At 48.8% G+C, this 27,460-nt stretch overlaps 1 protein-coding gene and 1 long non-coding RNA gene across 2 annotated transcripts in view; one reads left to right on the top strand and one right to left on the bottom strand.

Annotated features, from left to right (window-relative positions):
* Window positions 1-20,132, bottom strand: part of EBF2 (EBF transcription factor 2) — a 189,383-nt gene extending 169,251 nt beyond the window's left edge. Inside the window, exons 1-6 of the mRNA XM_082727851.1 lie at window positions 19,463-20,132; window positions 16,801-16,957; window positions 15,753-15,816; window positions 15,401-15,456; window positions 14,834-14,907; window positions 8,664-8,732 (exon numbers count right to left, since the gene is read on the bottom strand). Of these exons, the coding sequence (XP_082583977.1) occupies window positions 8,664-8,732; window positions 14,834-14,907; window positions 15,401-15,456; window positions 15,753-15,816; window positions 16,801-16,957; window positions 19,463-19,593 (551 nt within the window). The 5' untranslated portion in view covers window positions 19,594-20,132. The remainder of the gene's footprint in view (window positions 1-8,663; window positions 8,733-14,833; window positions 14,908-15,400; window positions 15,457-15,752; window positions 15,817-16,800; window positions 16,958-19,462) is intronic.
* A 1,449-nt stretch (window positions 20,133-21,581) lies between these two features.
* Window positions 21,582-24,946, top strand: LOC309863269. The gene is made up of 2 exons (XR_014310956.1): window positions 21,582-21,636; window positions 24,330-24,946. It is a non-coding gene; the product is annotated as an uncharacterized lncRNA (long non-coding RNA).
* Window positions 24,947-27,460: the final 2,514 nt, after the last annotated feature.

The raw sequence follows: 27,460 nt of genomic DNA, 5'->3' as shown, positions 1-27,460 counted from the left end.
TACCTACATGAAAATCTAGGTCTTCAGAGCTTAAATCTCTGCCTCTTTTATGGCAGTTTTTACATTTTCCATTGCATCACATTTTTTTTTCTGCACATCCTTTGTTTTTCCATCTGAACTGCAAGCTCAGATGATGGGACAGCTTCGTATTCAATGTTCTTATCCCTAAGAGCACCTTTCAAAGTCTATAATATAAGAGACCCTTGATAAACATTTATTGAGTGATTCATTCTGCCTCACAACCCTAGATATCTGTTCCTGGCATTGTTTTTTACCTGTCTGCCACTGGGGGTAAGACTGCTAAGCAACAGTCAAATACAACTAGTTACAGGAAAGGTCCTATATGAATTGGCAAAGGACTCTGTCATCCAAACTCTTCAAGGCTTGGCAGTCACACATTAGTCTGCCAATATTTACTGAGTGACTGTAGTATCCAAGCCACTTGATAGACACTGTGGAAGATACAATGTAATAATTGAAATGACTTTTTTTTAAGCATCTCTTCTGTTATGTACTGTGGTAGTCACCTTACACACACTAATGTTTTTAATACCACAACTCATTGAGAAAGGCAGTATTATCAGCACCATCATAAAACTAAAAAAAAAAAAAAAAAAAAAGATAGACTTAAGTGACACATGGCATCTGGCATCCAAGAATTACAATATGCTTGCAAATGTCAGGCAAACCCAAATAGATTTAAGAAATGATCATATCTATACATCCTAACAAGAGGAAGCACAGGTGTCAAAGGTCACGTGAGAAGACTCTGGCTATAAGAACTGATATCTTTTTTGGGGGGTGGGTAAGATTTTATTTATTTATTTAATAGACAGAGATCACAAGTAGGCAAAGAGGCAGGCAGAGAGAGAGAGGAAAAAGCAGGCTTCCCGCCGAGCAGAGAGCCCGATGTGGGGCTTGATTCCAGGACCCTGGGATCATGACCTGAGCCGAAGGCAGAGGCTTTAACCCACTGAGCCACCCAGGCACCCCAAGAACTGAAATCTTTGAGGAGGCAGAATCTGAAGCAGGTCTTAAAAAATGGACAGGATTTAAACCGACGGAGTTTGGGGTGGGTACTCCAGGTAGAGCTGGTATGTGCAAAGGGAGGGAGGACATATTCAAGGTCTGCTTGATGAAACAGATTTTGATTCCGTTTTGATTCATGAGGAAAGAAATGATGGGACTAGAAAGTTAGAACTTACCTGCCAGCCATTCACCTAGTCTTCCCTGTACTTTTCACAGTTGGTAAATAAATGTGTGACTGTTTAAGCTGTCAGTTCCATGAGAACAGGAACCATGGCAGTTATATTCTCTGACGGTCTTTTAGTGCCAGGAGTTCACAAATAATTTGCTAACTAGTTGAACAACAGAAATATATCCTCAATGAATGAATGATGGAGTGACCTGATGCACAGATGATTGAGCTCATCTGTGCCAAATCTTAAAGTTCTGCAAGTCTAAGAAGGCTGGTCCATCGAATAGAATAAGGATAATTCTTAAACACTAACCCAAGAACAGAAGTAAACTTCATAACTCTTCTGTGCCATCTCTTTAATCAGCAGGAAGAGGGGGATTTTTCTCAAAGGAAATTTCATTTCTTATTTACCACTTGGTCCAGGCTGTCATCCCATGATGTGTTTCAACCAAAAGGCATGTTTTTTTCTACACCAGCAAGTGCAAGAGTCCCTTCTATCTGTGTCCCCCTAAAATGGCCAAGACACTAGCAAAGGTTTTACTAGACAACAAAGGACAAAGAACAAGAAAGAATGATGCATTCACTTTAGGAAGATAATCTGTGTTTTTTAGTAAGAAAATCTACACCCTCTCTGAGAAAATGGAATTTTCACTTAAAAAAAAAAAAAAATAGCCCAGGGCCAGGTTTTTGTAGACTTTTCATAGCACTGGGCTTCCCCACACCAGAGATGGGGAGACTGGGCATGGAAGGCGCACATTAATAGCTCCCGTAAATTATTGATGAGCAAGGCTGCTGAATTAGCATTCAGGCCCCAAACCTGGACCTTCAGCTAGAATCAGAGAATTCAGAGCTGGAAGGTAATGAAGGTCATCCATTAATCCAATGCACTTCTTTTTACAGATGGGGAACCTGAGACCCAAAGAGCAACTTGTGACCTCTGTAATATTAGACAGCCAGTTAGTGAATGATCTGGGGCCAGAAGCAGGCATCCTATTCCTAGTCCAAGGCCATATCTGGCTATACAGTGCTGCCTTTCTGCCATGGGGACTGAGGACTGATATTCCATCAAACCTGTCACACACGAATGTGACTTGTACAACCTCAAAGTTAAATGGCACCTCAGAAGCCAGCAGTGCCCACCACTTCCCAAAAAGCAGACCCTTCTCTAAGATCCCATCAACAGTGCCTCCAGACCATAGTCCCAGGTTTTTCCACTCTTACACAGCTCTGAATTCTGGAAGTTTTTCCTTCCTTTAGACAAAAGTCTTTTTCTCTGGAACTTCTACCCATTAACTACACTCTAATTTCATCACTGAAACTAGCCTGTGGCCTTGGCTAAGTTCTCCAAGTCCTTTAAGACTCATTTTTTCCTCCATATAATTGAAACTTTTCTCAACCATTGAAGATTATTAAGAAGATTATTTAATGAGCACAAACTGCTTAGCACAATGCCCATCATCCAGTAAGTGCCAATTAAATGTTGAGCACTGGTCTTACCCAACCTTCTCGGAGACAGAAGTCTTTGTTCAGGAGGTATGTCTACTGATGTATCAGGCTTGTCCATTTCCAGAGAAAGGGAGGGAGTGGTCACAGATTGAAAACCAGCCTGAGTGGCCTAAGACGGCAGGAACCCTCTTGGCTTTGTGGACATAAATCTCAGCAAGAGCTCAACTCCAACTACCATCCAAATACTGCTTCTACACTAGAGGAAATAGTGAGGTTCGAAGCTGAATCTTCACCATAAATCAAAGAGAGATTAATGTGGAGTTCATTTGATAAATTAACAAAAATTCTAGTGTTCAGGTTGAATGCAATACCGTCTAGCATGCATGGAAGGTCAGTAAGGGCTTTACCCCCCACAGTTGTTCTCTGGAAGTTCCCATCCCACAAATGATACTTTGCTGGAGTTAAGCGATACACTGAAGAGTGGAATAACAAGTATGGGCCAAAGGAAGGAGGATCTAAGCATGCACTCCAATGGAACAAGGCAGTTGATGAGGTAGAAAGAGGCAAGAAAAGGATTTACCAAGTGGCAGAGAAAGAGCAAACAGGAAGCCTGAACCAGAGGGGAAAGCACCAGGTGAAGGAAGATGCCTACCAAGATGACAATAGGAGAAAAACTTGGGATTATAACTATTTAAAAAAAAAAAAAAAAAAAAAAGCGGTGCCTGGGTGGCTGGGTCGGTTCAGCATCCAACTCTTGGTTTCAGCTCAGGTCATGATGTCAGGGTTGTGGGATCAAGCCCTGTGTCAGGCTCTGGGCTCAGCAGGGAGTCTGCTTGAGATTCTTTCCCTCCTTCTCCCTCCCTCTGCTCTTCCCCCTGTTCCCACACACATGCCCTTGCGCTCTCTCCCTCTCAAATACATAAATACACAAATAAATAAACACATAAATAAATAAATAAATAAATAAATAAATAAATAAAATCTTGAAAGAAAGAAAATGTCCCGTTATGTGGGGATGTGAAGAAATTGGGCCCTTTGTGCATGGTTGGTGGGAACATAAAATGAGGTAGCTGCTATGGAAACGGTTTGGTCATTCCTCAAATTATCATATGGCCCAGCAATTCCACTTCTGGATATATATATCCAAAAGAAGGGAAAACAAAGAATCAAAGAGATATTTGTACACCAATGTTCGTAGCAGCATTGTTCACAAATAGCTCAAAGACTGGAGGAACCCAAGTGTCCATCGACCGATGAGTAGATAAACAAACGTGATATATTCAGAATGGAGTATTATTCAGCTTTCGAAAGGAAGGCAACTTTTGACACATGGTACAACATGAGCGAAGCTTCAGGACATTAGGCTAAGTGAAATAAGCCAGTCACAAAAGGACAAACACAGTATGACTTTGCTTATGTGAGGTCCCCAAAGTAGTTAAACTCACAGAGACAGAAAGTGGAATGGGGGCTGTCAGGGGCTGGAGGTGGGGGAGAGTGGACAGTTAGTGTTCAATGGGGACAGAGGTTTAGTTTTGTAAGATACAAGAGTTCTGTAGAGGCATGGTGGCACTCACTGCACAACAATGTGCATGAACCTAAACCACTTAGCTGCATGCTTAAAAATGGTTAAGAAGGTCAATTTTCGGTTGAGTGTATTTTTCCACAACGAAAAGCTTATTTTAAAAAAAGGTGGGTGCGCTTGGGTGGCTCAGTGAGTTAAAGCCTCTGCCTTTGGCTCAGGTCACAATCCCAGGGTCCTGGGATCGAGCCCCACATAGGGCTCTCTCCTCAGCAGGGAGCATGCTTCCTCCTCTCTCTCTCTCTCTCTCTGTTGCCTCTCTGCCTACTTGTGGTCTCTGTCAAATAAATAAAAAAATCTTAAAAAAAAATTTTTTTTAATTTAACAAAAAAAGGAAGATAACATCAGGAAAACCCCCTTGTGCATACCTATATGCCAGATCTTTTCAAGTCAACCTTTCGAATGAGGTTCATTTTGTTGTTTGTCTGGCTTCTTGAAAAAAAAAATAAACAGAAATACATCAACACAGAAAACGGCACTCCTGGAAACGGAGTTCGGAAATGTGGAGACCAATGTCCCAAGACCAAAAGCTGGGATATTTAGGATGTGAAACATGGGTTGATGTGCCCTTTGAAGAGAAAATATCACACCACTATACACAGGGGCAGGGACAACCTACAAAGACTCAAAAAGAACTCTTGCCCTCGCCATCCATCTGACTTTTGATGGGGCTGTAAGAACTGGAAGAGTAAGGATTCTTTTTCACTCACCTACAGTGGTGAACCTGTCCCTAAAACACTCTTCCCATGGAGCACCAGATTATCCTAAGAACCCCAGAGTTTCAGTAGATATTCAGAACAGGCTTCCAGACAGAGAAGAGAGTCTGAGAAGAATACAGCCCAGAATAAATAAGGTTGGATTAGCTCTGAGACCACAAAATACAAATCAGGCTTGAGCCTTTTAATTTTTATTTACCACACACAGATCTTTATAAACAAGATTAGGGCTGAAGACCCAAGTAAGGATTATGGTTTCATTGTTGGTTTTGTTTTGTTCTGCTCTGCTGTTTTGTTTTGTTTTTTTCCTTTCCAATAGGAACTTTGGATTTTTACACTAAAAGCTGATAAAACCCATTGCCACTCTACATACGCACACATTTGTACACAGAAGGAAGGCTCTGCTGGGGGTCCATGATTCAGCAGCAAGTCCTGCTGAGCCGTGTGTTGGAGAGGGGTGTGGCTGCCCAGGAATTCACAAAAGCATGCTGAAAAGACAGATAAGCTTCTAGAGAAATCAGGGCAGGGAATAATTTAGTAGAAAAAAAACAAACGAAAAAACAAAAAACCCTGGTCTGGGGCTAAGTTTTAGGAAACGAAGAACCAAATCTCTAATGGGTGATGTCCTTTTATAAATCCAATGATTCTCAGTGAAGGAGCCACCGAGTAATAAAAGCTATTTTTCACACTTCAAGCAGCCTATTGGAAACTGAGTATCTGCCCAGGATGTGGTCACATGGGCTAAGTGAAAAGTCAAGTTGTTTTGTGTTTGAGCTGGAAGTCTACGGACTCAGTGTGCTAACACTGGTTGCCTCATCCCAGTCAAAACTTCTCATTGGCCATTGATGAGATCACGGACATTTCTGGAATGAGGTTTTCCTTCCCATTCTGCTGTATGTCTTTGATTAATAAAAATGGAATTACAACTGAATGATTACTTGTTAACTGCAGTTTAGCAGACAAAATCTTAAAACGCTGGGTTAGCCAAGGGAAACAACAGAAGGGGTCCTTTGTGGTGAAAACTTTGGGAACCACCCTTGAGCTCCCCATTCCTTTCTCTGAACATGCACAATTCCAAGGGAATAAACAGGCTTCCCTGGAGCCAGAGTGGAGTGTGCCTGTTGTGTGAGAAAACTCAAAGAGAGACAGTGTAAATTAACTGCATCTGGTTAGACTGAGTGAGCAGGGGGAGGAGATAATTAGTTGGCATTATAGGAACAAGGGCAAAGATGAGAGTTCTATATTTACTCAGAGGAAATCCGAAATAGACTACTTTGCACCCGTTTGGTGCTCATGGGGGAATCTCAACATCTCTAATTGGCAGACGTTGAACACAGGGAGTGAACGCACAACTCAACCAAACCCCTGAATGACACAAACCACCCATCCCACTTCCAACAAATGGAAACCTGACTCTAGCTCCTGATACTTCCTCAATGAAGGGAAGAAGGCAAAGGTAAGTCACAAAGATATCCAGGAGCAATAATAAAACCAGAAGGAACAATGTCATCAAACAAAAGCCTGACAGTGAGTAAGACAGAACAAATGCATCTGTTTATCATAAAATGGGTTCTTGAAACACCTGATGATGGCCAATTTACCTGTACTCTTGGATATTTATGTCTCCATGTGTAGATGAGCAACATTTCAAAAGTAATACATATTTCAAGTGATGCAGAGACATCACTGGGCTGTTTTACTCTGCAAATGATAGTAAAAAATAAATGCCATTGCCACATAAAGGTCTATCACATGCAGCCAAAATACAATGTCCACCTTCTGAGAAGAATGCAAGGCATTCTAGCACAAACAATGAAAGCACCTAATTTGAAACTCTTCTCTCTGTGGAGACTCTACACAGAGATGTAGATAAAAGACTACCTTCTCTTGTACATGTAATGTGTTCACATAGGATGAAAATGTAAATATGTTTGGCTTTATCCTCAGGTGCAGGCTCCTTGGGTTTCTTAATGCAAGAACGGCTCCATGAGGAGTCTTCAGGATGTGTGCTGATGAGATATAAGGTGCAGCTCAGCATTTGTATGTTTGCAACCATTTCTAAAGCTGGTTTGTGGGTTATTCACCACAAGAGAAGAGGAACTTGTCATGAGGTTGGAGGAGCATCTTGAAAGGGAGCAAAAGTGTGTGAAGGAGAGATGATTGGTGAGGTCAGTGTGCATGCCAGGAGGGACAGGGTCTGCATCTAGCTTGTTCTCATAGGCTTCAGATTTCCCCCCAGGGATCCTTAGGGCATCCTGGGATGTTGGGAAATGGGGCCATGTGCAATCAACACATCCAAGTCACATAAGTCAAGACAGACAGTGCCAGGAGAAGAAGGCTGTGGCAGCAAAGGGAACATGAGCCAAGAAGGACGGGTGGCTGTGTTCTAGGACCAGCTTTATTCCACTCAGCTGTGCAATCATGGGCAAGTCATATCAGCATTCTTGGGCCAGTTTCCATCTGTCAAATGAGGAAGATGGCTGACCCCAAAGAGTTCTCACAACTCTTTCATTGGGAGCTTCCATGCACTTTCAGAAAAAAAGAGAAACCAAAACCAAAAAGGAAATTCCAAGCAGCTCCCTAAAATGAGTCTCACCTGAAACTCCTATGATGGCAAAAGTACTCCTACAACCAACAAACATTTGACATTTGGTTATTATCCTCTTCTAAGCATCTCAGAGAAGACTGCAAAACTGCCATGGGTAGATACTTCTGGAGCCTCCTGAAACCTAGAGTGGCAGACAGTACCCTTCGGTCATACCACTGAAGAGCAGAGATGCTGAGTGCTTTGTCCAAGGTCAGGAGTGAGGACAGGATCAGTATTCCAGGCTCCTCATTCCTAGGGCTATGCTATACTTTCCACAAAGAAACCAAGCTGGCTTTCTGGGAAGAATGCCAGAGGTTCCATTCTCCCAGCTGAGAATTCATTGGAATATTGGAATAACAACTTTGGAGACTGTGGTCTCTCCAATCCATTTCAGGACCTGGCTAGAAACATGAAAACCCAAAGAAAGAAGCAATAGGGAATTATTCCGTTTTTTAACGAAAGAGAAAAAATTAGGGGTGGGAATAGGGGATTTCTTAAAAATTACATGATTGCTGGAAGTTAATTTGGTATTTCTTCATTGGTTTGTAAGTTCTGTTTCCAATCACAAAAACAGACAGCTGAGGATGCCTAAATCACATTTCAATGAATTAGCATCTTGTCCCAGAGAATCTTTCCCACTCTGAATATAACATAAGACCCAGAATGCAATGCTCTGTGGTAAAACAGAATCTCCCTCAGTGCAAGAGAGAGCTTGTCACAATCCCCTAAACTGTAATCTAAACTGATAGTCTTCAAACCCAACAGCAATCACTGAGAATGATAAAGGAGTTGCCGCTTAACTTGGGGTACACTGCCTCTTCCAAGAAACTTACTGAGACCCAGCTCTGCCAGATAGGAGAGCAGGAATCCTTTACCATCCACATACTCCTTATTAGGTTGACATCAGTGCACCTGGAAAAGAATCCCATCATAGATTTAGAGACACGGGTTCAGAAAAGAAGGTTCTGACTTCTTCCAAGAAAGGTCAACCAGAACAAGAAAACACATGTTGGACTGGCTTTGCCTTGAAGACATGAAACCAACCTTATGGCAAATCCCAAGCAATTGGTACTCAGCGTTGAGATTCATAAAGGAAAGAAACCAGGAATAATCGCTTCAATCGCTTTCTCCCCCTACCTGTCGATGATGACGGGGTCTGAAGGAGTCTCATTTCTGTTCCCACAACTTTTCTTCTCACAACATCGACTGTAGATTGGGAAGGAATCAAGAGAATAAAAGAAATTTGTTAAAATCAACAAAATACAATGAGCATACAATGTAGAAACATTCACAAAAGTGATTATGTCCTAGATAACCTCTTAGCATTCAGTTGCTTGAGCTCAGGATTTATGGCTATGTTTAAACACAACACTGAACCCTAAGCCCAGAGATACTCTCTCAAATTCTCACTCTATGGCTTATAACTGGGTAATTTTCAGCAAATCACAACTTTCCCAAGAGCCATACCTGTATTCTGAACCACGGGCGTTGGATTTTTTAATTTATAAGGTCACTTCCAGTTCCATGTGGACTGATTTTATGATTGTGTCTTTTAGATCTGTGTGTCTTAATAAATATTTGAAGAAAGAAGTGAAAGGAGAAGGCATAAAATAGACCCCGAGTAGCTGCCTGGCTTTATCAACCTTATGTATATAATAATAATATCTTTCCAGAGAACTCAGTATACTTTATGAACATTTAGTTATTTATCCATTTCTCTCATTTTCTAAAGATGAAGGAGGAAGACCAGAACCATGATGTACATTGTAAAATTGGGAGAAAATGAGGCAGAGAGACACAAAATGAGGTAGAGAGACCTAAAATGATCTTTCCCATGATATCCACCAACATCAAGAACAGAATTGGGACTTCCTGTGTAAGTCCCATCCTGAAGCTGCTACCTCCCAAGACTTCCACCTAGCAAAGTGCTGGATACCTGGTAGATGCTGGAGAAAGGCTTGTGGAATTATCTGGGAGAGAGAAAGAAAAGAAGAAGCCATACAGCAACTACAGCAGACAGGAAGGACTCTGTCAGACCTGAGCTGTGAGCAAAACGCTCCGATCCAAAGGTGTCTTTAAGAAGGACCTAGACAGATGTGACAAAAGCAAAGGAGACTGGGTGGTGGGGAAGCACTGGAAAATCACCTCCCCTTGAGGCTGCCCACTGCCACCAGACCTCAGGCTTCCAAATACCTCTTGGCTCATTCAAGCACCTGGTCTACCATCAACAGGGTTGCTTAAGAACATGGCCTTGACATTGCATAGAAAAAAAAAAAAAAATGACCATCCACACTGGTCGGAGACTATGCCTCATAACTATCAGGAAATAAGCAAACTAGATGTCAGCACTGCCCTTCCTACAATCTGTTTAAGTTTGAGAGCAAAGCAACACAATGGAAAGATGGCTGAAGTGAGAATCAGGGCTCTGGCGTCCCATAGACACTGTCACCAAGCAGCTGAGAGAAGGTAGTCAAATCTGTTTAATCCCTCTGGGCTTTGCCAACCTTATATATAAAATTAAAGTACTGGACTAGATTATCTCCAGAGGCCCTTCTTTGTTTCGGAAGCAGTGAGGCAGTGAGATCCCCAAGACCTCTTTGGAAGTGATGACAAAACAAGGCAAAGAGCGAGACCACAAGGCAACAGGGACTCTGAGACCTACCACCAGTCCAAACACAGTTTGCTTTGTGGCTCCCTCCAGTCCACTTGCCCTCTCTGGTCCTCCACAGAATTAAAAAAACAAACAAACAAATAAAAAAGTCTTTGTAAAACTTTTCAAGTTCACTCCTACAAGGGTGTGTGGGATTACCTGGCAACTTACTCTACCTTTCTCCAAGAGCAAGATAGACTGGAGAAGTGCTAAACAAGTTTCACCAAATGAGCGCTAGGAGGTTTTAAGAAATTTAATCAAATTAGAAGGAAGTAAAAGAAAAACTGTCTCAATGTTCTTAAATACCAGAGCTTGCCACTGGGGACTTTCTGAAATAATATTTTGCCTTTGAAATTATATTGGGTCTTAACTTTTAAAATTTCAATCCATCCCAAGATTAACACCAATAAAAATGCTGGCCAGCTGCTTTCCCACCTCCCAAAGCCCTTGTCTCTCTTCCCAACTCCCTACCACCACCCACTCCCCTCACCCACCTCTCCCTACTTCTGTTGCTGATGTCAGCAGAATACCTCTGTAGCTCAGGCAAAGCTTTTTTTTCTTAGCAGCACGATTTCAGAAGCCCAGGCATGCTTGTTACCTAAAGACCTTCTAGCTAGACTCCCCTTTGACATCAGTAGTATGTCAATCTAACCCAAATATGTGTGCGACACCAGTACAATTTAATTACAAGAGCACAGACTGTCAGGTTGTGCCAATCTGTTTAGTTTGAGAAGGAATGATTCTGAAGAGGCCGAGTAAGTTTGCAGAATTGCTGAGCTGAATTCAGCTGCTTTCCATGGGGATTTTCTCCGAAGGAATAGAAAAACAGATAAAAATGTAAGCCTGGTGCCTCTCATAGAGGAAGGAAATGATATTCAAGGAAAAATGCAGAGAAACCTCAGGACTCAATCTTTCATGTTCCAATGGTAACACATTTAAGTACAATCTCTAATGTTAATAGCACAGAAGAGATGTAGGAGATACTTACTTGGTCCAGGCTATAATAGTAAAGGAATAAAAATAATAGGAATGGACTGCATGTGCGCCATCTGAGCCCCTCTCAAAATTTCTCGGGGTGAGGCAAAACTACTTCTTTTCCTTTCTTTTAAAAAAAAAAAAAAAGTTCTCATTAAGATGTCTTAGTTACTTTTTTGTTTAAATCTGGTTTCTTAAATGACATTCCATCCTCGTGCCAGTAATATTAACATAAGCAAGGGGAAGTGGAAAGTGGAAGACATTCATGAACCCCCGTCTGCAAACAATCGTCCTGGGATCAGATATGTGTTTGGTGGATGAGAAGGACTGGGGCCCTGAATTACTCAGATAACAAACTCCATTCTCCTCTCCCTTTGCTGTAGAGACAAAGCCTGTGCAACCAACTTCAGGTTCAGCTACTTTGGTGAAAAGGCTTTATAGGGTTATCTTCTAACAAGCAATGCTCTAGGGCTGATGTTCCTGGTGTTTCCTTAAATCAGAAGATTTCAAGACTGTAAAATAGGAAAGGAAGGGGGAAAATAAACAAAGAGAAGAGGAAACTGAACTTGGCACTAGGTTGATTGTGTTCCTAACTACCACAGCGAGGCTCAGAAGGGCTTTTTCTCCCTAATGAATGAAAATGCAGGTTGGTCCTCCACTCCGCAGTTTGGCCGTGTTTGATTTATTTTATTCTAATTCTTAACTCAGAGAACCTTTTCCCTGAAACACTCTCAACCTTTTCCCTCAAATGCTACAGGATTCTCTGGTCCTCCCCAGCTCACAGAGTCTCTAGAGAGGGAAAGAGAAAAAATAAACCAAGTTGGTGATGAGGCTGGGGGAATATGGAAAATCGCATCCCAATCCGGAATCTTACCTGCATTTTTCCAAAAGGAAGAAGAAAGGGGGCCAAAGGATGGCTGAAGAAGAAAAAAAGCCCCAGCCTTGGACACAGGGTGTCCAGTCAGTCAAACTCCTGTTCAAGACAAGCGAATGTGCCCTTTCCCCTCCAAAATCGTTTTTAAAATTCAAGCCTCAACTTTCAAAAATCTGTCTCTAATTTCAAACTCAAATAAGCGCACAGCATGGTGGCTTTTGTTTTGTTTTCTTCTCCCCAACTCCTCCCTGCGATTGCATAACAAAAGTGTCTAAATTCACACCATCTGGCCGGTAAAGACACTGGCCCCACTGCCCGGCTGGCCCATCTGATTAGGACCCTGTCTAGCCTGCGCCTTGTGGCGAAAAGTCACAGCTGTGGGGTTTGCTCGCGCTCAATACAGCTCTGTTATTAGCCAGCTGTAGGCCTTGAGACGACTTCTGTTCAAATTATAATATCTTTTAACCCTCTGAGCATTGAGGGCACAGGGCTGGCTGGCAGCAACATAACAACTAGATCTCTCCTTGCTAATAATTGGCAAAATGAACTAAAGCAGGGAAGAGAGGAGCAGAGACAACTGGGGAAGGGAGAAAAAGTTATTCCTAAAGAGATTTATTTTGTTCTCTCTGAAAGCTCAATGCCAATTTATGAGCTTTTTTTTTTTCTTTTCCTAAGGATTACAGAACATAAAACCATTCAAGGAAATTTTCAGGTATGCCCAAGACCAAAGGGAACGAAGAGTAGGAAATAACCCCTCAGAACAGCTCATCTGATTCATCCTTCAATCACTGGCTGCTCTCCCTGGCCCCTAAAATGTGGGAGAAGGAACTTTTTTCACTTACTGGACAATCAACCAGCTCTAACTGACAAATTGAGATCTTCCCCTCTGATTACATCCAATATTTGCCATCACCCCAACTATCTCCCAAAACACACACACACACAACACACACAAACCCCATACACAGTACTCATCCAATGGATCATTTATTTATCCATAATTAATATTTGTTTTAAATTCTAGTTTGGGGAAGAAAATCACAGAACGTCTTCCCAGGTCTCAGACGCAGAGAAGTTACAGTACATTAAATTTTTATATTGTGTTACTAATGCAGACTAAACTAGAGGCTTTAAAAATTGATGCTGTTACTTAAACAGCATAAAATGAGGAGGATTTGATTGGGCTTAAAAATAAAAATGTCAGCCTTAACTACAGCTGGATGGGGCGTGCGAGTGTTATTTAAAGTGATAGGTATAATTTGTCAGACAATGGGTCAGTTTGGGGGTTTGTTTTCCTTTCTTTTAAGAAGATAATCTCTCCAAACAAAGACATTTAAAAGTATAAAGAGGGATAAAAAAAAAAAAAAGTCCTTCAATTACCCAACCAAATCAAAGTGTTCCATTTAATCTCAGGTATTACATGCAAGCTCTTCTTGGAATTGCATTTCCTTTTTGAAGGAATCTATCAGGGACCCTGGGATAATGGAGTGGCTATCTGCTCACTCCATTACCCATGGCCTCTCCCAGCTACTCAGGCAGGGAAACGCCATTCCCCTCCGCTGAGGCCACGGGCAGAATTGAACTTTGCATTTGGCAAAGTTTGTTTTTCTAATACTTGGTCAAAACCAAAACAAACATGGCTGATTGTTATGGTTTCTTTCTGACTGGGTTGGGAGGGAGTCCAGGCAGCTGGGAGCTGCCCATAAAACAGTCCAAACTAAATCAGATGGCCCGCAATTATCCAAAACTAGCAAGTCTGGAGCTGGTGGACGTTCACTGGGACAACAGCAGAGTAAGAAAGAACAGGCTTTTCTCTTCAATCCGAGATTTGGGAGGAAGAAAAACGTGTATGACCTTGACATTTAAATGTTTATAGTCAAATAGCCACCTCTTTCCAGAGTTTCCGTTTCTCTTTTGCTGTGGTGGGTCCCCAGTACTCAAAAGTTTGTTCAGAGGATGGAAAATTAAGTGTGTGGATGAATTTCTTCTAATTTTTAATTCTCTTCTAGTCAAGCAGAAGAAGGGACTTAAATGGAACGATTGGTCTCCGGAAAGAAGATGGGGGAAAATGCAGGGATCTGGAGACTACACCGCTCACAACTTGATGCTCGGAATCCAACTGTTGCTCTGGACCCCTGTAATGAGGTCGTCTCCCCGCCTCTCCCACTAGTGGTCAACGGGACTGTTCTTTCTCTCCAGTAGTTTCTCCTGACCTCAGAAACTCCCCTGACAAGGGAAATCTTTGGAGAAGCGACATCCCCCGAGGAAGGAAACCCTTCCGCATCACAGAAATGTGCCACTGTGGTTGGGGTTGGGGGGATTCACCCTCGGGTAGTTCCTCTCCCAGACTGCAAGTCTGTTCCAGTGCTTTGACTCCATACTCCACAAGTAGCCCCTCCTGGAAATCTACCAGGAGCGTGCAGAACAGGCTGGAACCTAGCCGTGCGGACCTCGGGTAGAGTCCCAAAGTCTGCAACCCCAAACTTGGCCGGGAGCTGCCCGGCCCCTCCCTGCGCTGCCACTGAACTCGGGACAACAGAGACATTCCTCATAACGGAGGAAACTCCTGAGACAGCCGGGCTTTAAAATCCTGAGTGGTTCTTAGTTTCCTTTTGGAGTCCTAAGGGATATGCTCTAAGAATCTGGCCTTTAAGGGGGTAGTTCTGGCAGATCAGCCCCGCGGGGTAAGGCCTCCATCCCTTGGAGCCACCACTCCTGAAAGTCAATGGCTGGGAGGCACGCAAGCCGGCCAGCGAGGCTCACCTGTCCCGCTTTCCAGCAAAGCACGCAGGAAAAAGAGACACTTACCTGCACATCACTTCATGGGTCAGGAGAACGCGGCACATTTCTGGATTCTTATTTTGTCCCTCGTAAGCTATGGGCTGCAAAGGAGTGTGGGGAGTTTGTGGGGAAGCAGGAAGAGAACACAGGAGGGCCATGGAGAGACAAAGGAAAGGGGACTTCAGAACGAGCACAGAACTGATGTTTCCCCTCTGCCCACTACTTCATTAGGAGTTAGCACAGAACCTGAGCTGTGGCCTGATTAATTCAAGCGAAAGAATAATAGAGAAGTTTGCCCTAGTGAGGACATATTTCCTGCAAAAGGGAACGTTTGGGAGGATGGGATCTCCCACCAATTGCTTCCTCTCTTCACCCCTTTGCTCTCCTATCCCCAACCCCAACCAGAAAGAAAGAGGACACGGTGGGGAGAATGGGAAAAAATGGCTCTCCAGGTTGGACAAGGTGCTAGTTGATGTGGAGAGGCATGTGAAGTCCGACCCAGGCAATCGTGGGGGGTAGGCAGAGGTGGGGGGGGGAGGTGCGGTGCTGGGGGGTCAGGGGTGCCCGAGAGTAAAGGAGACCGTGCCGGCTCACCTGCTTGGTGACTGAGTCGATGAGCCTGACGTATAGGTCCTGCTCTGTGCGGACGCCTGTGGGGGAGGGGTGGGGGCAAGAGGTAAGGGCCACGGAGCCGCTGGCAGCACCCAAACCAGTCCCTGCTCCGGGGGATGGAAGTCCAGGCAGCAGCCCCGGGCTCCCCAATTCCCGCAAGCACTTGGGCTGTGCTGTCCTGGGAGCAAAGACGACGCACTCGCCTCTGGCCCTGCCTGAGCCTCCTGCAGCCCTGCGTTCCCCTGTCTGGAGGCTGACTGCAAGCGACTGCGACGTGGCCAGTCGCCCTCCTAGCAAGAGAAATGAGCAGGCACCGCCAACGCTATGCGCTTACCATTGCTGTAGAGGAGCTGTAACTTATAGTGGGTGCCGTTGTTGGTCTTCTCGTTGCCTTGTTCCTGAAAAGACAGGCAATGTTCGAGTTCCTTGCCTTCCAGCACCCCCCACGCAGTGAAGGAAAAACTAGAGAGCTCGCCCTGTACGGCCTCCCACCGCCTTTCCTGCCGCTCACTCCTCAGCTTTGAACAACCCCCTGCCCAGCCCCAGGTCAAAGGGCACTAGCGTCTGCCCTGGGCCAACCTCTGAAACTTGCTATGGCTCTGGCCACTTGACCCTGGGCCACCCCTCTGTCTCTCCCCCTTAAAAATGTCCTCAGAAGTGTGACGAAGCCCCCCAGGAGCTGACAATAGGACACCCCACCAAGGATGCCTTTAAACCGGCCCCTCCCAACCCAACGGGTCTCGGTCCCTCCTTAAGGAGTCCCAAGGCTTCCCTTGGCCGAAAGATGCAGGGACCTGTCCATTGGCAATGGCAGCATTTGGCTCTATCCCGTCAAGACTGGAGCTTCTGGGGCCACAAGCTCAGGGACCAGGGCCCAAATTCGAGGGGGACCTCAGGAAGCTTCTGCCCTAAAGCTCCACAGGCCCAGAGAGGGCAAAAGACTTTCCTTTTGTCACATGTCCATTTCATCAGAGATCGAATCCAGCCCCCAAACTCAAGCCTGGGTCAGCGTGGACACTGCACAGTGGGCTCAAAATAGGGAAGGCGGGTCAAGACTGGGCTCTAGGTCTCCACTCCGCGGGCGCTGGCAGGTGTGTATAAAATAGAATAACCCCGGAAAAGGACATGCTCTGGACATGCTCCATGGTCAGTCCACGCGCAGGCTCTGCTAATGACCCAGAGGCTGGGTTCATACAGCCGCCAGCACCCCCGCAGCGAGGAGGTACCCGAAATTGACTGACTCAGAGGCTGGGGCCAGAAGCCTGGATTTATCATTCCTGATGATATGAGTGGAAAGGTGTCTCGAATGACAGATGGAATCTTTAGTATTGTGCAAGGAGGTAGTTATCAGGCCGTGAGGAGAAGAGGGGGACCTCGCTTACTTTGTCGTTCTCCACAAAATCAACGAAGGCTGTGCGCTCAATCTCCACCGGCTGCCCCTGCCTGTCATAGAGCGCCAGAACGAAGTGAAAGAAGTTGGATTTCCTCAAGTTGGAGGGAGGCTGCTTCTCAAAGTGGGCCCGAGACAGGGCGACTCCGCTGAGCAGGAAGAGACACGGGGGACACCAGACAGAGGGAAGGAGAGAAAGACACCACATTACCAACGTGCCCACACAAATACCACGGGGAGTGGGGTTGTCAAGGGTTCTGGTCCCCGGTCCAGAGTTCTGGGCCCCTCAGACCTTTTTGCAATTGAATGTAAGAAAAGGGAATGCTTTCGAGTAATTGCAGTGGGCACAGGGGTGGGCTTAAGGGGACCACCGTCCTGTACACCGCCACCACGGGCTGTTCCAACCTCCGGGGCATCCCAGCGCTCTGCAGCTCACAGTCTGGCCTTTACTGGAGACGAAAGATCCCCAATGCGGACCAATGTCCCAAACAACCCCAGAGGTGGCAGCCCGAGTCTTATCCCCATAGGGCCCTCCCTATCCTCACTCTCAGGTAAAGCCCCTAGCTGGATCACGATTTGGAACTGGGCCCCTGGGATCAGAGCAATAAATGCCTCCTTACTTTTGAAGAAGCGACCCTTTTCCTTCATCTTCATTGGAGCTAACTGACCTATTGCTACCGGTCACTACGCCTTCCTTGCTCTCTCCCAAAAATTGGTGAGTGGGGAACCCCCTGGGGCCGGGCAGAAAACCCAGAGCCCAAGCCTCAACCTACCGGGAGAGGCCTCTCCTCCCGCTTCCCTCGCTCTTCCGAAAAGTTGCTCCCGGGACAGTGGCAGAGTGGAATCCCCAGGACCAAGGATCGCGGGCCACTGCGGACGAAGTGATACTAGGGACCCCGCCCCCAGAACTGCTGCGCTTGGAGAAGGCAAAATGTTATTAAGAGGCGGAGAGCGTCCTCGCCTGGGGCCAGGGGGATCCCTGCTTAAGCTGCATCTCCTGGCGGCGACAGCCAAACCCGCTGACCGCGAAACCCAAGTTGGAGGACCCGGGAGGCGCCCTCGAGCGTTTTGAATGTGTGCACACACCTCCCTGCAGACCTGTCGCGGCCGGGGACAAACTAGCCGCCAGATCACATTTAACAGAAGTCTCGGGGCCCAGGCGAGCGCGCAGATGGCCAGGGCTGCCCCGCGGCGCTGGGATCTCTGGGCCTCCTACCCCAGGGCGCGAGCACTTTCACTCTTCTGAATGGCGTAGAATTCTGGCTAGAGTCCGTCACTCGGGCTGCGTATTACAAGTTTAACAATTATTTGATCCGGGTAAAGGAGGAAAGTAGGGGAGGTGTCTTTAAGGTGCTTGGCTAAGGAAATGCGCTTCGGAGCCGGGTCTGCGAAGCTGCCTGATTTCCCTCGGCGGAAGCTCTAAGAGACCCCAGACCTCGGCGGAAAGGCGTCTCTGCCTTGTGCCGTCTGCCTGGGGTGGGGGTGGGGGGATGGCAGCGCCCCGGGCTCCTGGAGAAGGGAGGGAGCCGCGGCCGCCCGGGTCTCCTCTCCTCGGAGGGTGGCGGCTGGTTCGCTCTACCCGGGACACCTGGAGATGTGGCCTGTCTGGGAAAGGAGGCATTTCTCTGAGTGATGTCAGGACTTAGAGGGAGATGGCCAGGGGAGAGGATAGGAAGGCTGGAGTCGTGGGAAGAAGTTCGTAGGCTCTTTGGGGTTTGTGGGAGGAAGGCTGTCTTTCGAAGGCAAGGACGCAGAAACCATAAATCCCAGCTCAGTAGTGGTGATGAGGGAAAGGGACCAGAATGTCTTCGTGGGGTGGCACCCTAGACAAGGCGTTTACTATCTCAGCACGCGGACTCTTAGAAACAAAGTCAACTTCAGTAACTAGCAAAACTAAAGGCTGCTGATGCCTGCGTTTGCCGCCGGTCTCCTCTCCTCGCCTTTCTTCCTCTTCTGCAGCTCTTTCTACTGTTATTCCTTCGTCTTCCCTTTTTAATCTCTTGTCTCCCCTCACCCCCTCTTCCTTAGGTCTGGTCCACTGTTTTATCTCTGCGCCTGGACCTCCAGCCTGCCGCTCCCCCCCCCCCCCCGCCCGCCCGCCCCGGAGCTCCCGGCCGCTTTGCCTTCCCGGCAGCGGCTCCGGCCTCTCCCACTCCTCGCGTCGCCGCCGCCATCTGGCCGCGGGGCTTCCGGCCTTCAGGAATCACCCGGCAAGATGCGGGAGGAGAGGCGCTTGCGAGCGGCGTGGCGAAACCCGGGAGGCGCCGGGAAGCCCGGCTCTCCCGCGGCCGCCGCTGCCAGCTCGCGTCCTCGCACTCAGCTCCCGGCTGGGCCCGCATCGCTGGACTAAGGGCTGAGCCGCAAGGCGTTGGATGCCACTTTGTTATTTTTCTTCCCAAAGAGTGGTCTGTGGGGAAGGAGTGGGGGAGAAACACAAACGACCTAGGCAGTTCGGAAACTCGAGTGTTGGCTGCGGGGTAAGTGTCCCCCTAATTGCAGCGATCTGCTTGCCCCAGGTCCAGCTCCAGCGCGCAGGGCCAGGACGACAGATGGGGGGAGACAGAGGGGGCACACAGACAGACAGACGGTGAGAGCGAGAAAGGGAACGAAGAAAAGACTTTAAGAACATAATAATGGTGAGGCCGTATCATTACCTCTGCGCCGCGACATTGGCGTCCACCACGCCGACATTCCGGACCCAGGACCTGACCGAATCCATCTCGGCACCCAGCGACTTCTCTTTCAGAGCTGGTCCTCTTCCTAAAGTATCTTGAATCCCAAACATTTAAAAAGTCTGGTCTACTGTCGCTTTAAAAATACGAGTTACAACACTGTCCCTACTGTTCCCAATACTGTCACCAAACACCAAAACGTCTCCTCCAAAGCAATCCAAGAAAGGGGATCAAGAGCCGAAGTTTGAGTCTCTCTTGGGGGGGAGGGGGCGGTAAAAAGAGATAACCCGTCCTTTGCTCCGCGCGTGAGGTGCGGGCTGATGTAGTTAAAGTTTGCTATTTATCCTGCGCAAGTTCAGATCTGCCGCCTCAGGGCCTCCGTCCTAGGTCGCTCGCATCCTTCCAGCTGCAGCGCTGCCTCCAGAAAGTGATCACAATTTAGAAGCATCACCTGTTCTGGGAGAAACAGGAGGAGATTGATGGCTGCCTAATCGCTCCCCTTCCTCCTGGTCCCCCCTCCCTGCTCCTCCTCCCCACCGCTCGAATTTAGAAAAAAAAAAAAAAAAATCCCCAACAGGATCAGTTGTAAAAGGAAGGGAAAGACCCGGAGCGGAGAGGAGGCGGTGGCTGCGAGCACCGCGGAACCGGGCTGCAGCCGTGCGCGGGCCCCATGAATGGGTTACCACGGCCGCAACCGCGGGAGGCGGAGCCGCGGCCCGATAAGGAGCCTCATTTGCATGGACGCTCGGGATTGGCCGGCGCTGGGCAGGCCGGGCCGACGTCCTCCGGCGGCGCGCGCCACGCTCGGCGTTGCTGGGAGTCCGGGAGGTGAAAGGGGACAGAAAGCTGTGGACGCTGCGTCCTTCCCCGAACCCCGTGTGCGTGCGTGGGCTGGGGCCCCCAAATCAAGCCGAGTAGTCGGGCCCTGCAGGTTGGGATGTGCCGGCTCAGTCTGGCCGCGGGAGCGAGAAGCTTCCGTGGATCGCGCCACTAGATGCAAATTTTTGTAGCCTGCGGGGAGGCATATTCATTCTTATTCTCGGGACTTGAATCTGAGTGCATGTTTGTGAAGAAGCGGAGAGTGTGACCACATGTACTTATGTTTTGTGCAAACGTTCCCCAAAGCAACCCAGTGCCCTGAATGGCTCTCCCCAAGTCTCCCTGAGTTTCGTGGTGACACTCAGATTTTGTGTGCGGTTTATAAGTTGTTGAGAGAGGAGGATGTATGAATGAAAGCCGCAGGGTGGGGGACAAGCAAGGCTCAAGTGCTATTCAAATAAATAGAGTGTCACGGAAAACGGTCAAGGAGTTAAGGAAAATACCCCCGGGCAGGCACGAGCCAGAGTCGCACCCGTGCAGATGAGAGCTTGCTGACAGCTCGTGGTTCGCTGAGCGCGAGAGCTTCCCGGCGTTGTCCCGGGAGCTCCCCATTCCACCCCACTCCAGTTCCCGAAGCCCCGGGAAGCCAGCAGAGGAGCCGCAGGGAGGCATCGGGGAAATCGCGGAAACTTTGCCCACCGCGCGCGGTCGCCGCGTTGCTGCTCACGGGCTGGTGGCCGGGAGGCGGCGGCGGCTCAGCCAAACAGCTGAAACCCTAGACGGCTTTTTAACTATGCCGGGCAGCTCGGGGTGCCTATTAAAAATCCTCCTGGCTGGGTGTTATTTTCTTGCTTCTCCTTTTGTATTCTGATCTGCGCGTAGATCTGCTGCTGAAATCTAGAACACCAGCGCGAAAACAGATTTGAAGACAATGAATGCAAATCTGTGCTCAAAGACCATCTGCCATGGAGGAGACAAATCAGCTGTTCCACAGTTCGAGCGACTGCGCCCGAGCCTCCGGCTTCATTACTGAGAGGGCCTTGGCTAAAGCCTGGATTACATTCAGGAGACGTTCCCCCCTTTTAGGACTCAAATTTGAGCGTGAATTGACTCTCGACCAGATCCCTTAGGTGTAGGAGAGCGCTCAGAAATGAACTGCGAGAGTTTGCCGCTAGAGGACACAGCGCCTTGCAACTCCTTTGCCAGAGCGGACTGGAAGCTCGCACTTTCAGAAAATGCTGCTCTCTTGAGAGAGGGACCAGTCTGCGCCTCTCCTCTACCCCAGGGGCAACCCGCAACCCTAGACTGCGCCCGCGGATCGCGCTCAGGATGCGCAGGTCTCTATTACAGATATTCACTTGAAAACCAAAGAGGAGGAGATGGGGGAGGGTGAGCGAACCCTTTATGTACAAATCCAGGGGCCAGGGATGGGGTAGTTAATTTAGGGGGCGGAGAAGGTGAAACCCCCGCCTCTGGGTTGTGCTGATTGTGGCACTGCGACCCCAGGGCTCCGGCTTGGTCCTGTTGGACAAAAGGGAGCAATGAAAAAAGACTGGGGGCCAGAATATGGCACGGGACTGTTGTAAAAACAAAGATAGGAGTTGTCCATAGAAGGAAGGAGGGTGGGAGAGAAATTTGTAGGATTGAAATTTCTACTCTGTTTCAATCTGGCAATTTTCTATTATAGGCAGGCTTTATGGATATTTCGGTCCGTGCAAACACTAAGCTCTCAGAGTCTTCTACCCTGGCCCGCTCTCTTTTAAATCTCTCTGAACCTAAACCACCCACCCCATTCTCATCCGCGGTCTGTGCCAAGCGGAGCCCCTGCCTCTGGTGGCGGCGGAGAGTGTGGAACAGCCCTTGACTTCTTCAAGATGTGTTCATGAGCCCGGAGATTTTTTTTCAAGGGGCCTCTGATCTGCTGCACCTCCACGCTGCCCTAGAGAGGTACCGAGCGAAGTCCGAGGGACGGCAAGGCAACCGTGGACCTGAGCTTGGCGGGACAGCCTGGCCCTCAGGTCCGGAGTAGCTGGGGTTAAAGGGCAGAGCCAGGGTCGAGGACGCTGGCTCTTCTCTCCCGCAACAGCTGCCACCCAAATTATGCCCCTCAGGAAGCGAATGAATTGGTCCTTTCTACCGGCTCACTGCCGCCCGCCCCAAACCAGACGGCCGCGCAGCGCGGGCGCCCCCACCCCACCTCCCAGAGAGTTCTGCCGCCGCCGTGCCCAGCAAGGAGGTAGCCTGGGAGAGCCGAGACCCCGGAACTTTGACCTGGGAAGAGTGGGAGCTGCACCTCACCACCCTCCGCTCCCGAGCCGGTTGCGCTAGGGGCGCCCTCACTGAGCTGCTTTGGGAGCTCCGGGCAAACAGCCCTGTACTGCCGCGGGCCCACCGGCTGCGAGCCGCGGGCGTCCAAGTTCCCTCTGGGCGGAGATGAAGTTCCTGGGCTAGCACGGAAGGAGGGCTGAGGGGACAAGGGAATAGGGGGAAGAAGCCTTGGTCCCAACGAGGCGGCGCCTTGACCTTTGGGGAGCAGGGAGCGTCTCTGCCAAATGAGTTGGGTTTAATTAGCTCTGTGTATGTCTGGGGGAGGATGGACTCAGAGTTGGCCACCCGCGCAGAAGGAGCGTTGGTTGATGGTGAAGTGAGCCGTTGCTCCTGGAGGGTCACTCTCGTCTCTGTAGCCGCCGGCTACCCCCCAACAAACCTCCTTTTAGAGCACGCCACAGAAATCCTTCTCTGAGCCGCGCGGGGGCCCGGCTGGCGCAGCTGCGGCCCCGGGAAGGACTGCACTGCGGGGGTGCGGAGCCCGCGCGCGCATCCCCGATTCCCGCCCGCGAGCTTCGTTCTGCCCCTTGCCAGGGTCAAGAGAAAAATCTAAAATGACCACTACTAAAATTCTTTACGACACTCTTATTTACAAAAAATTGAGGTGGGGGTGGGGGTGTTCCGTCTTTTACCCCGTCCGCTTCTTTGTTCACTCTTCCCAAGGAACTCCCCAGTCTTCTATCCGTTCACGTTTCACATCCGCGCCTTAGTGCGGTATGTTCAATTTCCTCCGGATCGGTTTTAAGGCCCATTTCCCCTAATATCGTTCGGTCCAGTCTCCTGGGCGCCGCATCTCTCCTCCGGGTCAGAGATTCGGAAATTTTTCTTAGAAAATTGTTCACCAAGCCTCGTTCTCGTCAGGCAGTACCCTGGGGTGAAATCAGAAGTGTGAAAACACCCCTCCCTTGCAACCTGACCTTCACCCACACCCCTCAGACACTCACGGGTCTATGCAGCCCAAAGAACAGAGCCTGGCTGGTACCCAGGGAATTCGATCCATAGGGACAGTCAGTCAGTCTGGGTTTTGTAAATGGAAAAAGTAAGCCTCTCAGTGATTTTTCCAAATTGTTTGTTTGTTTTAGTTGGAACATTTTCTTTTTATTTGCTGGAATAGAAATCAATGGATTTGCTCTCCATCTCAGAATCCTGCCGAATATTTAGCTCACAATTCTTCGCGGGTATTTTAGAAAATTATCCAACTCTACTAACTCGCACTTCAAATTTCAACGCGGATATTTGTCTTGCAGAAACTGGACTTGTATGCTTCATAAATAAAAATTCCCTAGAGAGGGAGGGGGGAAAGATACTACTGTATTCACAAATGCACCACAAAAATTTCAGGAGGACTCCACCATCCATGCGGAACAATTCTCTTTCAGGACAATTTGGTAAAAAGTTATATTCGCTTCTTGATTTGTTTTTGCATAGTGAAGAGCCTGCAACAGAAACAGCTGCAGAAATGCTGAGGCACGGAAGAACATTTTATAGACACAGGATACTGCTTGCACCCAGGCCACTCGGGTCACTACAATGAGTTTGCCCAAAACGACCGAAAGAGCCAGAATTGGCTCTGCCCTAGCACTTGGCAACTCCAGAAACCTCTTCCTCCCCTCTCCACTTTTTCTTCCCCCTCTCTGGCTTGCTCCCTTTCCCCTTAGTATCATCTGTCTGAAACACACTTTCTTCCCATTTTCTTATCCAGGTGCAGAGAGCATCAGAGCCCGAACTGAGGCAAAGAAGCAGAAAGGTCAAGAGAACAAATTTGCGAAGCAGCAGCCGAGTTTGGACGTTGGGAGAGCTGGCGTTGGAACTGGGCCGGCGGCTGCTTGGGAATGGCTGCCCAGGAGGTGTGTGTGTAGGGAGGCAGGTGATCTGTAGAGAAAGAGGTGCTTTGTGCAGCCTCCAAGAGAACCAGGGGGCCTGGCTTCCTGGGTGGGTGGGGTGGCCTGAGCGTCAAGCCCGGGCTTGGCGCTGTGATGGGGTGAACTGGTGGGTTGCCACCCCTTCCAGGTACCTATGTGCAGAGACGTTGGCATCTCGGTCACCACAGCAGTTAAGGTATAGCAATCGAGGGGCTAATTGACCAGCATTAAGAGACCTAGTCCAGTAGGTCTTCACTCAAGATAAGGCGGAGAGTAAGATGCAGGAGAACCGAGGCTGGACGTTCACCCAGCACTTCTGGGAGCTAGGTACTGCCACACAGTATCCTTAAACTCAGCAGCAATATTTGCAGTGGGATTATTTGCTCCCAGTTTACAAATGTACAAAATTGGATGGGAGATGGCCTCTCGACCAATAAACTGGAAAACTGGGGACAAAGACCCACGCTAGTCTTACACCTTCAATACACCACATTTGGCATGCAATATAAGGCCTTTAAACAGAAAAAGTATAAATATGACTTCTTCCCACTCTCCCTTTTTTCGGTTTCTCAGCTCAGTTGAGGCGAAAGATAACTGAAGAGCCACTCTGAAATGCCCCCCTCTTTTCCTAGTGGTCCCCGCCTCCCGCCAGCCGGCTGGGGAAAGCCCTCGGGACCTCCCAGCTCCCTCCCAGCTCTCGGCGGAGGTGTGAGCGATGTGTTGATTATTCATATTTTTGCCGAGCATACAACTCCGCCGCGGCGGGCGACGCCACATTTCACACGTACACTTCACGTACACACATGTACACGCGCTCACTCCGGCCCCGTCGCTCCGCACTCTGTGCGCAGGGGATCGCAGCCCCCCAGCAGGCACCACCCTCCTCGGATAGTGGAGGAGTGACAAAAGGCTCCCACTCGTCCTCCCCAGGTCCCCTTCTTCCTCCTGGCCCCCAAGAAACACTCTTGGCTTCCAGATCCAACTTCCTTCTCCATAAGACACTTGTCTTCCCAACTCCCCCCTCCAGAGTTGGGAGTGGAGGAGTGCGGTAACAACTACAAATACGGCACCAGCTAGAATTTCCATTTGGCACTAAGATCTCTTCCTCCAACACACAAACATCACTGTCACCTCCGCCCGCATCACACCCTTCAGGTGGCAAGAGAGAAAAATCGAGAAAAAAAGAGCACTTGGGCAAAACGCATGCTTTCAAGTTGTCTTCAAAAGCGTAAACAGCACTTTAACTGTGGAATCTCCTCCAATGCGACCCAAGGCCCAGGAACTCTGTCTCTGTCCGATGGGGACCCCCTACACCCCCTCACCTCCAGGAACTAGACACTCATTTCGGGGCTGGTGGGTCCAGGGCGTGCAGGACGTGGCGCTGGCTGTGAAACCTCAGAACCCGCTGGGAACACAGAGCTAGTTCGCCGGGCTGAGCAGCTCCGTCCCACCCTTCAAGGGGCGGCTTACTTCCATTTATTCTGGTTTCCCGAAGGAGAGCCGAAGGGGGTCACAGGCTTGGCGGTCTCACGCGTGGGAGCGGTCCCAGCGGCAGGCTGCAATTCGAGCGGGGTTTTGAGCAATGCCGGGCGCTCCGTGTAGGGGGCGCTGGACTAAAGGCCACGAAGCCCTGGTAACTCCGCACTTCGGCTCTGACCCAGGACAAGCTGGGGCGCTCCAATGGTCCCTACAGGGCCGGCTACGTGACCAAGGAGAAACTCTTCCAGCTTTGGTGTCGGCAGACCCGGGTTAGAGCCGTGCATTTACCGGCGAGGTCTTGGGGATTTGATCTGTCTCTCTGAGCCTCAGTTTCCAAACCAGTGAAATGGGAGTGTTATTCCTCTGATTCCCAGTTTCCTTATGGATAAAATGGGGGATATTTAGGCCTCCAGAGCTACACTTGCCTTAGGGGTAAGAAAGTGGTTTAGATGAGAGTATCCGGCCCGTAGTAAGTGTTCAAGAAACTCTCGTTTGCCTTCAACGTCTGCATCTGTAAAATGAGCGTGATAGTGTTTCTTGTACCTCCCTGGGTCTCGTGAGTCTCCTGTGAGGGTGGTTTTTCTCTCTGCCGGGCCTGCGGGCTTCTTGAGACCAGAATTCGGACTCACTTGTCTTTACAGCTCTTTGGCCTGGCACGGGGCTGGCTCCCGCCGTGGGCGCCGCGTCATTGGGTTTAGCGTGAAATTAGATCTAAGAAAGTGCTTTGGAGTCTGGTGCTCGCAGGTGTCAGAGGGCACGGACGGCAGTCAACAGGCGGGGCTTCCCGCGGAGGGAATGCGACTCCCTAGGAGTTCGCTTTTGGGGGCTCTGCGCTGCCTTTTCGCGCCGCAATTGAGAGGTCGCAAGCCTGTCGCAAGGAGCAGAGTGTGGTTAGCTGTGGGGACCGCAGCAGACGGGCAGGCGTCAGGGATCGCGGGAATCGCCGGGGAGCTGAAGAAGATCACAAAGAGCTCTGGAAAGGTCTTCCGGCTAGTGTGACAGACACCAGTTGACCGGTGTTCAGGGAGAGCCAGGAGCCTCTCTTCCGGCTCAGCACCCTCCGCGGGAGACGCGGCACCCCTGGAGCGCGGGGTCACGGTCTCTGCGGAGCTGAGCTCCTGAGCAGCGCTCCCCGGAGACGTCGGTGAAGGAAGCTGGGGGTCAGGGAAGCAAGGAGGCGGAAGAAGCCGGAGGGAGCAAGCCTGGACTTCGCAGAAAAGGGGGGAAGAGGACAGAAGGAGGAGTGGGTCCCAAGATTTTGTTTTCAGCAGGACTAGAGCCTGCTAGAATCCCCCTTTTAAACTGCACCTTTTATGCAAAGGCAGTGCATGTGTATTGCAGGGAAAAAATATGTATGAAAACAAGAACAACCACGACAGAATAAATTCATAACCATCCCTAACCGCATCAACATCAGCTCTTGCTAATATTTCAGTGGGTTTCCTGCCAGTCTTTCTCCTATGCATATCTTCATATTCTGATTTGTAATCTT

This window comes from Mustela nivalis (genome assembly GCF_964662115.1).
Source record: "Mustela nivalis genome assembly, chromosome: 4".
NCBI lineage: Eukaryota > Metazoa > Chordata > Mammalia > Carnivora > Mustelidae > Mustela > Mustela nivalis.
The sequence above is the reverse complement of the archived record's forward strand: the minus strand, read 5'-3'. Positions and strand labels throughout refer to the sequence as shown.